Source organism: Scatophagus argus, chromosome 9 (genome assembly GCF_020382885.2).
Source record: "Scatophagus argus isolate fScaArg1 chromosome 9, fScaArg1.pri, whole genome shotgun sequence".
NCBI classification, from domain to species: Eukaryota; Metazoa; Chordata; class Actinopteri; family Scatophagidae; genus Scatophagus; species Scatophagus argus.
The window spans coordinates 9,259,574-9,276,505 of record NC_058501.1 but is presented as its reverse complement, the minus strand read 5'-3'; the positions used below and the strand labels follow the sequence as shown (position 1 = coordinate 9,276,505).

General features: G+C 40.2%; 2 protein-coding genes across 4 annotated transcripts in view; both read left to right on the top strand.

Moving 5' to 3' along the window:
• The first annotated feature begins 1,800 nt into the window (after positions 1–1,800).
• Positions 1,801–7,522, top strand: LOC124065367 (eomesodermin-like). Of its 2 annotated transcripts, XM_046400689.1 has the most exons (7): positions 1,801–2,108; positions 3,447–4,142; positions 4,359–4,513; positions 4,824–4,945; positions 5,467–5,625; positions 5,936–5,997; positions 6,222–7,522. In XM_046400689.1, the coding sequence occupies exons 2-7, from the start codon at positions 3,619–3,621 to the stop codon at positions 7,003–7,005; spliced, it is 1,806 nt and encodes a 601-aa protein (XP_046256645.1). In that variant the 5' UTR covers positions 1,801–2,108; positions 3,447–3,618; the 3' UTR covers positions 7,006–7,522. The 2 variants fall into 2 exon arrangements, with proteins under 2 accessions (XP_046256645.1, XP_046256647.1); XM_046400691.1 differs by lacking the exon at positions 1,801–2,108 and having other exon boundaries at positions 3,250–4,142.
• Positions 7,523–8,247: 725 nt separating this feature from the next.
• LOC124064407 (ankyrin repeat and IBR domain-containing protein 1-like) overlaps positions 8,248–16,932 on the top strand; it is a 31,574-nt gene continuing 22,889 nt past the window's right edge. Inside the window, exons 1-5 of one of the 2 annotated variants that reach the window (XM_046398841.1) lie at positions 8,248–8,449; positions 10,895–11,179; positions 12,256–12,556; positions 13,683–13,865; positions 14,749–14,866. In XM_046398841.1, coding sequence (XP_046254797.1) covers positions 10,992–11,179; positions 12,256–12,556; positions 13,683–13,865; positions 14,749–14,866 — 790 coding nt within the window. In that variant the 5' untranslated portion in view covers positions 8,248–8,449; positions 10,895–10,991. Of the gene's footprint in view, positions 8,450–8,497; positions 8,699–10,894; positions 11,180–12,255; positions 12,557–13,682; positions 13,866–14,748; positions 14,867–16,932 lie in introns of those variants that run through there. The other variant, XM_046398842.1, reaches the window with a different exon arrangement.

Genomic DNA, 16,932 nt, shown 5'->3' with positions numbered 1-16,932 from the left:
CATGTGACCATATGTGTTTGTGTGTCAGATATGTAGATTGATAAATAAAGAAAGAGAAAGCTAGATGGAGAGGGGAAGAGTTTAGTGTGCACAGTACAATACAAATGGATCCCTCAGAGTGAGCATTTTATTATATCCATACATGTCATTATATAGTAATAGATGGACTCACTAATAGAACAACAGCACATAAACATTTCATATGATGTGAAAAGGGGAAACAGGCAAGCAGAGGAAAATACTTCTAGTTCAAAAGTAAATTTAGGAGCACTGAAACCCACATCGGTTTCAGTGCTCCTAAAACTTAAAATCTTACTCTATATTCATGACTTCCTGAAATAATCAAACAACTCAAGCAGTTTGTCAGTGCAATCAGCAGGGACGGACTAGTTTCACACTGTTTACTGTTCAAATAGTTTACCCAGATAGTCGATTTGTCTTGTTTGATGTGCAGTGTGTGTATTTCAGAGGTGGCAACCTGCCTCGGTAATCCTCTCACTGTCTTTATCATGTAAACTTTCTTTAAGCAAGCCCCAGCAACAGCTGAGCATCGTCTGGTTTTGAGAGAAGAGCTGGTCATTAAGCTGCTAAGAGGTGACCCATTAACACAGTAATTCAGAATCATTTAAAGTTTGAATTTGGCTCCCTTTGAAATTAAGAAGTAGTATCAATGAGGAAACAGTCCTGATATGGTTCCCTGTAAGGGCCTAAATCATCTGTGAATTCTTTGTACTTTTGCGGCAAAAAAAAAAAAAAAATGCATATTAGAGCAACTAATGGGCAACATTCATGATCACCACTCTACCTTTTGTTGGTGTTCAGACAGTCTCACTAGTGTGCTTGTGAGTTCCAGTGTTAACTTGTTGACCGACCCATACAAATCTATGAAATAAAATGTCTTTTGTTTCTCTATGTCAGTGCCACTGATGGTAAACAGGAACACAAATCTGTTTCATTGAGGGTCCTTTGCTCATTTCAGTCCAGTTATGACAAAATCTCAATGTAGCAAACACTGTAATAACCTTCTAATGACAATTCCTTTTCATGCCTTGGCTGTTCCTCTAGTTCAGGCTCCTCAGTCTAAAGCCCCATTAGCACTGATATGGGAGGTCATGCTGATAGTATTTAGCTCTACCACTGCTACAAAGACAGTGCTACTGCTGAGTTTCAGTTAGGACAGGTTCCATCTGTGCAGCTATTGTAGCAAATGCAACCTGAAAATTAAAGAATTTTGTTTACTATTGTTATATTTTATGTCTTACTGTCAGTGAGGTACATTTATACTTTCCAAGTTCTTATTTCACAGTCTGTCACATTTTATACCACATGTTATTGTAGGTAAAGGCAATATCTCTGTGCTTTACTTGAAACTGAAATTAACAGCAACTTTCACACTGCTGACTTGAAGCATTCTTGAGGCTAATTTTGTCAGTCTGGTTGAAGTTTTGAAACGTACACTATAAACTTGAGGCCGACACCACATATGCACCACCTTTCGAAATCTGAACATTAATGACCTTTTTCTTTCAGTTCATGCTGGAGGGGTAGGTATTGGTGTGAAGTCTTGAGGACTCTGCAAAGCCTTCACACAGTAATGGCAATGACCGAGGTTAGCCAGTATATCAATAAGGTCACCGTTGCGTTGTTGACCCCCAGGGACACATTTGTAACCCCTGACAGTGTTTTTCTGGTGAAGACTTTGGGAGGATGATGACTTGGAAACAATTCACAGATGGATTGGGGAGCAACCTCGCTCTTATACACCTTGGGTATGATGTCGAGGATCCCCTGCCCCTCCCCTGGAGATCAGAGGAGAATCTGATAATAGGCTGCTATCTGTGCGTCACGGCCACAAGAAGAGAGCAGCGGTGAAAGCGGGAGCGCCTCTACACTGTGATCAGTCCGCCTCCACATGGCTCAGGCTTTATCTTATACTCCCTTCTGAACCCCAAACACAATATGATGTCATGTACTGGTGTGGGCTCAGCCTGGCTACTTATCTCTCGCGCTGATGATGCGTAAGACACTTTTTTACGCAGTTGAAGTTGTGTTTTTTTCTTGCGTCTTGAATTTGCTTTACAAACGCCAAAAGGAGGGGAAATCGCTGGGTAAGTTTATGTTTTCCACATTTATTTTTACTTAGGATATATGAATTAAAATGCGTGGTTATTACACTGCGGAATTAAATAATTGTTTCATTTAATATTGTAGTAAATAAGAAATGAAAACATTTCTCATCCCAAAATAAAATATATAAAAAAACAAAAATAGAAACATAATCACTGAAATTAATTAGAGAAAATGAAGCCACGATAAATAATTTTTATTTGTATATACACCAATTTATTTAAATTACTTTATTCTTTATTTTCTCGATAGGAACTTTACATTTGTTTGTTGACGTATCTCACATCGGACTGTCTGATCGAAGAAACATCACATGTTTCTTCAAACGGAAAAATAATTGTCTATTTCCCTTTTTCACGTCGGATGTCCCGTTGGGACGCGGAACCGCATCAGAACTGAATGAATGCAAATTCATTAACTCTGAATAATAACATAGGATTAACAGCACCTAGTCTCTTACTTAGAAACTAGACTAAATTTGCTCATTTTTTTTCCACAAAGAAATGTTTGGAAGAGTGAATGCATGGCTAATGTTATTTTTTTTAACTTTTTTTTTTGGTAAAAATGTAGGATTGACACGTTGTTATAAAATAGAGCTATTTGTTTTCACCGAAAAAGCTGCGGTTTACATTAGACTTTTAGATTAGACGGAATTTAAAAATCGTGGGTGGCTTTCATTTTTGTTTTACACCACAGAACTACTCCCCAAAAATCAGTGCCTCAGGCTACTTAAAGTTTGTCATATGATTTACAAGAAATTGGCTTTACCTTGAGGCAATTCCCCTAATCATTCAAATCTAGTCAGGTTCACAAGTTCACCTAATTTATTTGTGATCGTTGACCATTGTCGGATTCAGGTCAGTTGCATTAGCCTACATCACAAATTGTTCATGTTTATATCTGAAATTTTGACCTCTATCGCATCACCTTTTTAGCCCCAGAACTAATATTTTATTTTATTACACTAAATGTAATGGAATAAATTCCCCTGAACGTGACTCGAAGAGAAAGGGAGAGGAACACCTCTGTCAATGATCACTTGCTTTTACAGTTAGGCCACAGTAAAGCAAACAATGACAGAAATGCAACACTTTTATAAGTGAAAAATTCACAACCACACCCTAATACGCCCACAAAGATTCTCAGCTTTGATATGACGATCACTTTCCACCATCATCTCAATGTGTTTTCGTTTATACTCAAAGTGCTGCTTTGGCACTTGACTTCAGGTGTCGGTGACTCAGATAGCCCAATGACTGTAGGTACAATCTACAATCTAAGCTGCTTTAAACAATAAGCTTTTTTTATATATAATTCAGACTGCAGCGTGTGCTGGAAGAAGAAGGGTTCGTCACAAGATAGCTGTCATAAAAGCTGCTTTGGTGATTCCTGAGGAGAACGAAGACCTCTAAGAGGAACAAGCATCTCAACTGGGGTCAAATAAATCGAACAACCTCTGAAACAGGACTGGGTAAAAACAGAAAGGCACTCATGCTGGGCAGTGAAGGAGAGAGCGGCACCTTCTCGTCTACCAAGGACGCAGAGGATGAGAGGTGCAAGTCCCCGGCTGTGGATGGGGACGATCTGACCGCTGGCAGCAGGTACGCAGAGCAGGGGATGGTTGCTGACCGCTACTACGTCCACCCCCCTGTGTCTAAACAAAGCCCAGAAACATCGAACCCCTGCTCTTTTGTCCCTTATGCCTCCAGTGGGACGGTTTACGCCCCGTCCAGCGCTGGCAGGTACCCCTCATCTCTACACTTGGGCTCCGTGCTGCCTCCCGCGGGATTTCCCTCCTCCGCCGCCGGCCGCAGTCATTTCAGTTCGGCTTACCAGCTAGGGCAGAGCCCCGGCTGCATCTACCCCCCCTACACTGGCTCAGGGTCTGCTCTCAGTAACATACCTCTACCCACCGCCGTCCCGGGGATGAGGGCCCAGGTCTACCTGTGCAACCGGCCGCTGTGGCTCAAGTTCCACCGGCACCAAACCGAGATGATCATCACTAAGCAGGGCAGGTGAGAAGGCAGGAAAAGACAGAGAAGGGGATGCAACTTTATCTTGACACAATCATTCAGTCATTTTCATGGGAAACTTGGTGAACTTGTCTCAGTTCACGCGTGTGACATTTTTATTTGCTGTGAGAATTAAGAGCTCTCCGTTGCTCTGTAATAAAATCGTGTTTGTAGCCCATACCGTCTGTTATTTGGGCCTGTTTTCTGCTGTGTTTGCAGACGGATGTTCCCGTTCCTCAGCTTTAACATAGCCGGTCTCAACCTGACGGCGCACTACAACGTGTTTGTGGAGGTTGTGCTGGCGGATCCAAACCATTGGAGATTTCAAGGTGGCAAATGGGTCACCTGTGGGAAGGCGGACAACAGCAGCCAAGGTACTGAAACAACTCGATGTTTAATATTTTAAATATTTCCGTTTTCCATAACTTAAATTAGGACAACTAATTTAAGTTATGGAAGTTATGGAACAGTATGAAAATAATCGGAATAGGAAAATAGCAGGCCGAAGAATTGGGATTTTTTTCTATTTGAAAGAGTAAATCTTCGATAAAAAAAAATAGGTTGTTTTTATGCATGTATCTTTTGAATATTGTTGTGCCATTTGAAGCCCCCTTTTTAATGAATATCCTGCTAAAATGGTCCCACTGGAGTCCTTATGTTTGAAAATATATTTGTTTATTTCAGGGAACAAAGTCTACATCCATCCGGAGTCTCCAAACACGGGGGCCCACTGGATGAGACAAGAGATCTCCTTCAGCAAACTGAAACTCACCAACAATAAAGGAACCAGTCATAGTTCTTCACAGGTACGGCGAACCGATAAATAAACACAAACACAGGCCTCAGCAAAGATTTGAAAAATGTCAGTGTAATTTTAGTTGCATTGAACTATGTACAGCTTTATATTTTTAATACAGTGAAATCGTTTGTTGCTTTGATAATCAGTTTTCCTGATAAACACCGCGTAAAAAACGAGATTGAAAGGCAATATAAATATATTTTTTGTGGAAACTATTAATGCTGAAGATGTGTCAAGACCACAACTGCGGTGATTTTGTTTGTTTGTTTGTTTATTCGTGCCTGGATGGAAATGAATTTGCAGGCTATTACATGCAGCACTAACATGTTGCTTTTGCTGTCACCAAAAGTTGTGTAAACCAACAGCCTACTTAAACAAAATGAAATGGACCCACACTGAAGAGAGCAGAATATTAATAAATTTTGCCCCATTAGGCCAAATCACTTGTAGGAAAACAACCGTTTGAACTGTTTAGAAAAAATAGCAAGCTAATTACATTTGTAATTTGATGGATAATAATTTATGCAGATGATCGTCCTGCAATCACTGCATAAATACCAGCCAAGGTTGCACATCGTGGAGGTGACGGAGGACGGGGTGGAGGACATTAGCAGTGACATGAAGACTCAGAGCTTCACCTTTCCAGAGACACAATTTATAGCTGTCACGGCCTACCAGAATACGGATGTAAGCATGAAACATTTCTCTCTTGCCTCTCTTCTTTGCCATCATAAAGTTTTTGAGCTCTACACTTTAGTTATTCTAATCAAACTAAATCCCTGCTTTGCAAATGTCTTCTTTTGATCAATTTGTAATTTCTATTCACTGAAACTCTTTGACACTCTAAAACTGGTCATGTTAATCAGCTATGTGCTGCTTCCTCATAGTCTAGTATAGTCTGCCCTCATAGTAACTGCATGATGCAACTCCATATTTGTCCTCTCCCTGTCTTCACTCACCAATGTGTGCCTCATTCTTTTGTATTTCTTTGTTTTAGATCACACAGCTGAAAATTGATCACAACCCTTTTGCCAAAGGATTCAGAGATAACTATGATTCGTGAGTATTTTTCTTCACTGTCATACATGACTTAGCAGTCATATAATCAGCTATAAAGACTATTTTTTACAACACGGAAATACATCAGATGATGTTTCATTGCACCAGCTGTTAAAATCTTTTGTTTCTGTTGTTTGTTTGTGAGCAAATTCATTTCGAAAGACATTTTCATGCCATCATTTTTTTTAAACTCCCTTGACCTCAAGTACCCATGTATTTTTCAGGATGTACACAGCTCCAGAACACGATCGCCTCACCCCATCTCCAAGCGACTCCCCCCGTGCCCACCAGATTGTTCCCAGTGCCCGCTATACCATGCAACCCCTCTTCCAAGACCAATTTGTCAACAACCTTCCCCAGAATCGCTTCTACAACAGTGAGAGAGCAGTGCCGCAGACAAACAGCCTCCTCTCACCTCAGACCGAAGATGGGGCTTCACAGAGGTGGTTTGTCACCTCCATGCAGCAAGCGGGAAATGGCACTAGCACCAGCAACAAGCTAGATCTCACTCCCTATGAAGGCGATTACTCAAGCTCCCTGCTTCCTTATGGCATCAAATCCCTCTCCATGCAAACATCTCACGCTCTCAGCTACTACCCTGACTCTCCTTTCACCACCATGTCTGCAGGGTGGGGATCCAGAGCAGCATACCAGAGAAAGGTTGCTCCCAGCCTGCCTTGGTCTCCCAGGCCCAGTCCCACGGCTGGTTTCCCAGAGGACTCAAACAAAGTTAAACCACAGGTGGAAGGGGAGGGGAATGGCAGTGGAGGACTGATCTCCTGGGCAGAGACACAGCCATCATCTCTGTCCCTAGACAAGGCTGATTCTTATTCCACAGCCTGCAAACGAAGGCGCTTGTCTGTTAATGGTCCCAGCGCAGAGCACTCACCCACTGACATCAAGTGTGAAGACTTGGCCACTGCTGCCACCAACAGTAGCTCATATAGCAAAGAATCCCCATCATCGAAAGGCATGGCAGCTTACTATCCCTTTTACACAAACCCTTGAATGTGTTGTCTCGGAAATGTATTGTACCTCATTGTATCATTTTGGTTGTTCTTCATTTGCCACCATGAATAAGAAATATTAATTTGCTTGCTTTGTCATGCACACACACAGAATTTGTCTCGGTGGTGATACATGTTTTTCCTTTCCTTTTGTGATGACACAGGGCATATCAAGGACACATTCAAATGATGATGTTAAGTCAAGGGACATGTGTCACACAGTAAGCATCAACATCCCGCGATACTGATTTATTCCATATAATCTGTCTATAGTGAATACATCCTCCTGGACTGTTTGATCACCCCACTTATGTAACTCTGTGTTTGGAATTTAAAAATGCCAAAGCATTTGTTTAAGTTTTCATTGTGCATACATTACTGTATCTGCCTTCAAATTGAGCTTATGTCTTAACAGATTATTTATTGAAGGACTGTTGATATGAAAATTGTGCACTCATAAATGTGAGGATAATATGCTGTATATACCGTCATGGCAATGTTCAGATATTTGATAATAAAAGGCATATGTGCTCTATTTATTATCTGAGTGATTATTTACTGCACAAATGATGGGCTAATGTGTACTTTTAATATGTGCATTTGTTTCATTCATTATATGATTGCACAAGTGTAATTACTATTTATAATATATAATAATTACTATAATTTATATATTACCCACAAGATTTTGTGTGTGTGTGTGTGTGTGCACAGCCAATCCAAAGTCACAACTAATTAAACTCATATTAAGGCTGGACAGGAAACAACTTCTTGTCCGGGCGATTTGTTTCTGTGGACTCTGTCACACTCTAGTGGCATTTTATTGTACTCACAGCTACCAAATCAATCACTCCAGCCTGTTGAGTTGAAGTGGAGACTGGAGCGTCTGACATAAAATTGAACTAACTCTACATTTTATCAACCAATTAAACCCTAGCAGTCAGAAAACTGGATTTTTAAAGTGCTTTTGGGGAATCTATTTTTTTCTGTCGACGGGAATCTGTCGATTTGACATAAATTGCATCGGATGTGTTTATATGTCCTTCATGTTGCCGGTTCTTAAATATGCACAATTCTGTCGCTGAGCCTTTGTGAGGAATAAGAAGGTCCTAAATCAAAAACAAAAACATGCCGGTAGCTGGTTACTGCATGCATTTAAAATATAATACAGACGCTCATACACAATGGCATCGCTAAGAAAACAAACCATATAATCTTCGCGTGGTTTGGGGGTTGTGCTGAAACCTGGCAACCCCCTAGTAGCCAGGAAAGAGTCGACAGAATGTTGACAGGAGCGACATCACTGCACTGAGCACGTATTATTCATGGTTTGTCTCACTTAAGAAGAAAAACCTCATTTAACAAGAAAAGCCTCTGTTTATTGCGCTAGCGACTGACAGTCAATTCACAAGATCAGGTCCACAACAGCGAAATGAGCCATCTGTGTAAGTTGGAATACTTCATACTCATTGTTTACTGTGAGTTTATCAGCTGTGCTAGCTAAGTTGGCTAGCGGCGCGGTTAGCTTGCTAGCTGACCCGATAGCGTATGCACTGACGTTCGCCAACGCAGATGGTAGCGTCATGATGTTTTTATGTTTTTGAATAACATACAGCTAGCGAGCTGTGTGTTGTATTGTGATTAACACGGGTTCTTTCCACACGCGGAATTGTTTGCAGCTCGCGTACTGTAAGGTTAGTTGGCTGGTGAATGTTTTCATTAACCAGAAATGTAACAAAGCTTTAACGTTCTCGCAGACTGTTCATTAACACAAAACACTGCCGTCGATTGGAGCTAGCGAAAACGGTGAACACCACTCAACATGGGGAAAGGCCTGCATGAAGGAGTTTAGTGACAAGTGGCAAGATTCGCAGACAAACTGTTACACTTTTATAATCCTGGTCGCTACTGTTAGATACCTATAGTTAGATGGCGCTGTCTTGGAGAAGTTTCGTTAACTATTGGTCAGGTTAATTAGTTATACATTTGAAGAGTTGGTCAACCTCATCGAGCATTATGTGTTACAAACTATGAGGTTATATAACCGAGGATAAGGTGTTTACAAGTGGACACCAAGGTGGGACGTAGTCTGTTCGTCTTTCCCTCTGACTGTATACGGTTGTGAGGGCGTCTGTCCTTCATTCACACAGGCTGACACAGATTTAGTGATGCAAGTCAAGTGAACTGGTCTCACTGTTTAAATTGTATGTAATTTTCTTCCGTGCTAGCTTAATGTGTTAATGTTGTTAGAATACATAGCTCCTGTTGCAATGGTCGCCGCAGATTACAAGTCTGTTATATAGATTAAGGAGGAATTGATGATCCATCGCACTCCGCTCCAGCCTCTGTCGTTCCACAATGTAGGTTTTCTCTTGGGAATTGCATAAAAAGTTGAAACGTGACAGTGGCACTAAATGAGTCTCTCCTCTTCTCTCCTTGATTGTAACATGTGAGCACCTCAAAACCTGCCTTAAGATATACAGTGTACTCAGTTGCCAGTCTGTTAGGTACTAGCTGAAGTGGAATAAACACCTCTCTAAGACAGTTTCAATGAAAATGGAACATTGTAACCTTAATGAAGATACGATTTCCTGCAGGATTGTTGTATGAGACTGCATTGGATTTAGCTAAACACACAACTGAGTTTATTGCTTTGGTCGTATTTAAAAAAGAACTAAAGTCACCACAGCAGTCTCATTGTGTCCAACTATGTATCCATGTTTATGTTTAGTTTTCTATGACTTCTTATTTTATTCATGTTGTTTGAGTATGATGTTGAAAATTCCCCCAAATCCCACTGAGTAAAGCTTTTTTACTGGAATTCCCTCCCTTTCCAGTCCTGTCTGTGACACATGCTTGCACACGTACACTCTTTCTCTCACACACACCACACATAAACAGTTGCCTATGTAGTTTTAGATTGCTGACATTGTGTTAAGATTAGACCAGAGTCAGCCCAGACCCCGCAGTCTTGACATTGTTTGTATAAACTGCAAAATATTTTCAATTGTCGTGTAAGTGAAAGTTTGAAATTTGCTTACGACAAGGGAATCAGCCCTTGTTGTACTTGTTAATGTTTGGAGATTTCAATATTCAGTATGTACACTTGAAAGGTTTTCAAGAAGCAATTTTTTTTTAATTCTACTTCTATTGTGTACATAAATTGACTGTGTCAAGGTTCATTTAGTGGAAGGATTTGCATGGTGGTGAGAATTCAGGATGAAAAAAATTTAGTGCCATGTAGAAAAATATGTTGTGCTGAAGGAGATGAAATTGTGTTCCGTTCATTTGTGCTGTAGCTGAACAAAAATACATAAAAGCAAAGCATGACATTGCCCAAACAGTCATGACCATATGGTGCTCTGGTGGAAGTGAAATGCTGACTCGCTGCATGTTTCTCTTGAGTTGAGGATATCTTGCTTCTCAGTGACTCCCGGCCACAGTGGGACGGACAGCTTTGGCATGTGGGGGCGGAAGCTCCTGGTGATGCTGGAGGAAGTCTTGTCCTTCTCTCTGTTTGAGCTTTGTTGACACCATGTTTCATTTTTCAAAACAAAAAAAAAAAAAAAAAAAGAGAAACACAGGGAGGTGTTTTATAGTGCAGTGATGATGCTGATAAAGGGGCTGTAGCAGAGCAGCCTGACCAGCCTTGGAGTTGCAAGTCTCATTCTTGTGATTCACAGGGAGTGGACGAGATTAATACTCTAAGATGCAGGGCCGCTTTTTTGCAAACAGTGGTGATAATATGTTTGGTTTACTGGGAGAATGTGCTTGAATTTTTTAATGACAGACAAGCTGAGTCACCATTTGTTAGTTATCAAGGCCTTATTGAACTTGGACACAGCTGGGAAGGATTTTAACTTGTTTTTTGTTTTTCTTCATTTCTTCAGGACATTCAGTATGCTGGCCTATTGGACTTGAACAGATCGAATACGACTTAAGAGACTGCTGGGTCCGTCAGGGCTTGAACCTACGTTAGGGGAAGAGATGGGAAACACAGCGACCAAGTTCCGTAAGGCTCTCATCAATGGGGATGAGGTGCTGGCCTGTCAACTGTACGAGAGCAACCAGCAATTCAGAGAGGCTCTGGATCCCAACTCTACATACGGAGAGTCCTACCAGCACAACACCCCACTGCACTATGCTGCCCGGCACGCCATGACACGCCTACTCAGGTCAGGATATGGCTCAGATAAAATCAAACAGACAGAGAAACAAACAGTGTTTTTGGATGTGGTGTTGTCAATGAGGGCAAAACGGATATGTAAGGGTTGGGAAGTGAGGTACTAATTTGTTGTGCACTAGCTTCTTCTTTTGTTTTTTTTCCTGATATCAGTTAAATGCTTATTGATATTTCCTATCTAGCCGTTCAGATATCAAGTGTTTTTTGAGCATTTGTTTTTTTTATTTATTTTTTTAGCACTTTGCTATCGATCAGCTGGTCCCATCTAGTAATGTATTGCTGCATTGTAAGAAAAAAAAATGTTTTGTCTCTATATGTCTCTGTCCCATCTGTTTCTCCACCTAGCCATCTGTTAGCAGCTCGCAGTAACATGCTGGCATGGAATAAGATGGTGCTCCAAGAGCTTCCCATCCCATGAGCTACCAACCTTGCATGTGTTCATATTTACTCCTCTGAGGCCCTTTCAGGTTTTTCTGCTAGATAGATGCTTGCTTAATTTTGCATTCTTACCTGACTTGGAAAAAATGCCTGGGGGTTGTCAGCGAATGTCAGCAGATAAATTGGCACAGTCAAGTGGAAGAAATAAATATGACTCAATGGATGGATAACTCATATTTGTCCTGATGTAATATGGTCTTTGTGTTATTTGCTATGGTGTGTTAAAAATAAATAAATAAACATGCCACAGGTCTGCAAATAGCTTTGAAAAAGAAATGGATAAAGGCTAGTAGCTGTGAACCCTGGTATGTAGAGTGGTATCCAGTGGCTGGTGGTTCTTACCTCTACCCCTGCAGTCTACATTTTGAAATTTCCTTGGACAAGATACTCAACTCCAAATTGCTCCAAATGGCTGTTCCATCCATGTGCAAGTGTTTGTGTAAATGTGTGACTGGGTGAATGTTGACTTCTGCTATAAAGCACTTTGAGGTGTCGGTCAAACTATAAAAGCAATATATAAACGCATTTACCAGTTACCAAAGCTGAAATAAACTGATATCAAGTGTTGTGGTACACAAAGCCAGTAACCAAGTCAATCAGCTGTTAGTCCTTTCCTGTTCTTTCTTCCAGGTCTTTTCTCCTAAGCAAAGATGGGAATCCTAACAAGCGTAATGTGCACAATGAGACATCTCTGCACCTTCTCTGCATGGGGCCACAGATCCTGACCTCAGAGGGGGCACTACAACCCCGGATCTCACGGCCATATGAAGACAAGCAGCGTCGGGCAGAATGTCTACAAATCGTCCTGGCATGGACCGGAGCAAAGCTGGACCATGGAGAGTATGAGACTGCTGATATCAATGCCACAGACAACAAGAAAAACACCTGCCTACACTATGCTGCTGCCTCAGGCATGAAGACTTGTGTTGAGGTGCAATTTCAAAATCTTGTGGATATCTTTCAGTGTGTGCTAATGTGAAATATTTTCAGGTATGAATGAAAGGCTCCATTGATCAAAACTGAAGTGCCTCACTAGGATAGGCAGAAATTTCAGTTCAAGGAAGATAAAAGGGGCCAAAGTAATCCTGATGCTAAGAGTTTATTCGGTATAGAATAGTGTAGAATAGTAGCTGGTGTGTGCCCTTGTATTAGAGCCATGTCGGGCCCTGGGTAAGGCACAGTAGTTTTCATGTTCACACCGATTGTGTTAAGTTTGATCAACTCACTTGTGAATCTTGTGAAATCCTGTGCTACACAAAACACTTAAGTTAATCCCTGAGGCAGGATGTATCACATACAAAAGTCACATAGATAAAGTATTACTTTTGTCTCTGCCTTTGTAAAGATATGAGTTTAATTTTGAAATGGATTTTGTGTCCAACGCTGTGTAATCCCCATGTAGAGGATTATATTGTATTGTATCATGTATTTCTGTGATTCATAGTTTGGCAATTTTTGTATTGTTAAATCATTTAATTTAATTTTCACTTACTCTGAGAATGCAAATTGCACCAAAACCAAATTTCAAACTAGCAGGTTGTTCTGAACTTCTCTCTCATATAGAAAGAGAAAACCTACACAGAACTGGGAAATTGTAACAAAAGGCTAAAAGTGGAAAAGGATGAACTGAATAAATGCTTAAGAAGATTAAATTAAATATTCATTCTTTAGAGAACAATTTCTTCGATTAAACTTCATAAATTTACTTAAATTAGGTTAAATTAAGTTCAAAAGTGAAAATTTATGTTAAGATGTACAAGTGCAGTCCACTTGTGGCTTCTGAAACAGAGAAATTATAATGCAATTTTAATTACTTGTGAATGTCACAGTATTTATAAAGAGACTTGGAATTAACATGTCTGCCATATTTGGATAGCCTTTGCCTTAACCGCTCTCACAGAGTAGGTGTTACTCATCTGTTTTGTGATTCAGGGTGTTGTTGCATATAATATACGTAGAACACATAGATAATCTAAGGAGCTTAAGTTCATGTCCCTTCATATCATGCATGTCCCGTTATTCAAAGACAATTTTTTCTCTTGTTTTCACTTGTTCAGTTCCTATTGCAGAGAGATGCAGACCTGTTTGCAGAGAACGAAAACCGCGAGACTCCATGTGACTGTGCAGAGAAGCAGCACCACAAGGAGCTGGCCCTGTGCCTGGAGTCGCAGATGGTCTTCTCTCATGCCCCCGAGGCAGAGGGTATAGAGGCGGAGTACGCAGCCCTCGACCGAAGAGAGGTAGGGAATAACATATCAAGAGGCACAGGCTTTCAGTTTGTCATCCTCAACTGGTGTCACACTACCTGCACCAAACTTCTGTAAAGACCCTACAAAGTAGCTATTGAAAACCCAGTGAAATCATTAATCATTGTCATTTCAAATAAAACACTTTCAAGCGAGCTGTCTCAGAAGCTTTAACTTAGCCAAACCCACACGTTTATTGTATTATAACACTTTGTCAGGGGTGTGGTGTTGATACTGAATAAAACCTACTATTAAAATTCTTATTCTTATTCTTGAGAGCAATATTTTAATGATGAACCCTTTGCTTTAGGCGTCATGAATAATGAACAGAAGAGACATGTTGTGACACCGTGATAATGAAACTTTTTTAGTGCTAGAGTCTCTTGGAAGCAGACACTATTTTTCTATAGCCCAGTGTTTCAAATTTTGCTGGAATCCTGCTGGCCAGACCCACATGTCATACTGCAGATGTTTTGGTTTGACACAAATAAACACACATACAAAGTAGTCACACAAAATAGTCTGTCATAAGGCATGTGACTCCTGTCATCATTAGTGTGTTAGCTCAATGGGCCTGACTTAATCGTGCGTCAGCGATCGTCTGTATTTGATTTGTTTTTAATACTTCTATTCTCTTCCTCCCCTCTGCCCCATCTCTCTCTCTTTTTTTTACACTCCCATCCTAATTCTTTCCCTTCCCCTGATCTCACTCTCTGTTGCTGCATCTGCTCTCATTACTTTTCTCTGCCAACCTTCCTTATTCTTTCTTACCTCTGTACCTTCCTTCATTCCCTCCTCTCTTGTTCTGCTCTTGTCATTATCTTCCTTCCCTTGCCTCTTGTCTCTGTCTTTTCCTCATCCATGCCCTCTTCTCTAGCTCTATGAGGGCCTGCGGCCTCAGGAGCTACGGAGGTTGAAGGACATGCTGATAGTAGAGACAGCCGACATGCTGCAGGCCCCGCTCTTCACTGCAGAGGCACTGCTACGTGCCCATGGTAGTATTAAAGTCACTCTCTCACACACTTGCACACTTACAAAGTATTTGTTTGTTTGTAAAATGGTTAACACTGGCAGTGTCCTGGAGGCCCAGTGGTTAAACAAGATGCCATAAATGTACAACATCCCAGGTTTCATTCTGGCCAGGGATCACTGTTTCATGTCATATGCTTTTCTTTTTCTCCCTATGTTCTGTTATGTATCTACCCGATCAAATTTCAAAAAGCAAAAAAAAACAAAAAACAAAAAACAGACACTGTATATTGAAGCTTTTCATTTTGTATCCCTTGTTTCCACAAAGAACAAGCCCTCATTCAGCAAACGCTATTTTGGTGTTTACTCGTAAAGATAACATTTATTGGTAAATTTGTCCTGTTTTATTTGTACTGGGATTAGAGAGGACATATCTCACATAAGCTTCATGCTACACTCCGGTGATTTCCTTGCAGTCAAAGAGGCATCTTGTGAACAACCTTCATTGTTTGAAAAAAAATGTTTCTTGTATTGCTCTCAGTGGGGAGAATCATTGTCACATGCCCTAAAAATGCTATTTTAGTCAGCTTGTCCTTTTCACCAGATATGTGAGAAAACAATGGTACATCTAAAAACTGGGATACGTATAGACTTGGCATTTATTGTAAATAACATTGTACACAACACAAACTCTTTCTTTTCATGCAATTTAAAGCAATTCCACAACAAAAGCTGAAGCATGCATAAATATGTATCAAGACACCACCATTTTTTTTTCTTTTCATTTTTTGCAAACGTATTGTAGGTTTGCATCCCCATGGGGAGAGACTTTAAGAAATCTACTGTTCCGCTCTGCTCTTACTGGAATCAGTAGTGTGTAGCGGTATGCTGCTCATTTGAGTTACATCGTACAGCACCGCTAAAATCATACATTATTTGCTAGTATAGACAGTAGGTATCCATCATCGGTTACTAATGGAATGCTAATGTTGAGGTTGTTAAGTAATGTCAACTATTAGCAAAGCAGAAACTTAAATCATTTACTTTCAAGCAAACAATGTGTCTTTGCAGTAGATCAGTAGATTAATGCCAGAAGGAATGGAATGTGAGATTATATTACTAGAGTGACAAATTTTAGTTACATAATTATATGTAGTGGTATGTGAAGTCATAATAGGTATGAAGACAATTTGCATGCCTTATTTAGGGTGAGTGTAATACATCCACACTGACAAACGGTTATGTACACACACTGTTTAATATGACATACAGTGCTTATGATTGTTGACCAGTTAGCTTGCATACATGCATCTGAAAGAGATATGTGATATGTTACCAATAGGCTAAAACACAGAAAGCTTTTTAATTTGAGGAGAGTGAAGGAATTTTATTTTGACCACAGACATCAGTCGCTTGCCGTGAATGACCTTACTGAAGTCCTGAGTAAGCATGTTTTGATTTGATTTGTAACTTTTAGCCACCAGTTTTTCAAACTAGCATCACATAACCTAGCTAAGATAATATGTTTGACATTCTTGAAATGTTTAAAACAATATTAGTTGATTTGAAGCCTTTGAAACCACTACCCCTTTAGATAATGTTAGTCAAGGCCTTCAAAACTGTGTCACAGTCACAGAGAGTGATTTTTTTTCCGTCTTTAAATACCCCACTCACTAATTCAGTGGGCTGAGTGGCTGGCTGTTGAGCTGTGTGTGCTACATATTAGACATACTTTTGAAAGGAGAGAGAGGGACACTTGGTATAGTGCTATATTTATCCCCCTCTATCTTTCGTTGAAACATTTCAGGATTTTTGTTAATCTGTGGGAGAGAATGTTTTTTTGATTCATGTGTCGTCAGTTTCTGAAATGTATTCCACACTTTCCTAACTTTTGTATTTCCATATTAGTCTTTTTCAGTTTTCTTATCACAATTCTTGGTGCTTTCTTGTCGAGCTGCCAGCCTGTCAGTCTGTGCTTCTGTCTGTTTGTATCTTCCCAGCTAATTTTGATATTTTGACTAAATGTGAAGACTTTCAATTTCAGACTCCTTTTAATGCCCAAAAGCATGAAGATAGAGTCATATTCACTGAT

What these genes read in the sequence shown, in the direction of transcription:
- LOC124065367 (XM_046400689.1), top strand. Translation starts at nt 3,619, where the DNA reads ATGCTGGGCAGTGAAGGAGAGAGCGGCACCTTCTCGTCTACCAAGGAC. An exon ending in ATCATCACTAAGCAGGGCAG is followed by an intron (nt 4,143 to 4,358) that starts GTGAGAAGGCAG and finishes CTGTGTTTGCAG; the next exon opens with ACGGATGTTCCCGTTCCTCA. An exon ending in CGGCCTACCAGAATACGGAT is followed by an intron (nt 5,626 to 5,935) that starts GTAAGCATGAAA and finishes TCTTTGTTTTAG; the next exon opens with ATCACACAGCTGAAAATTGA.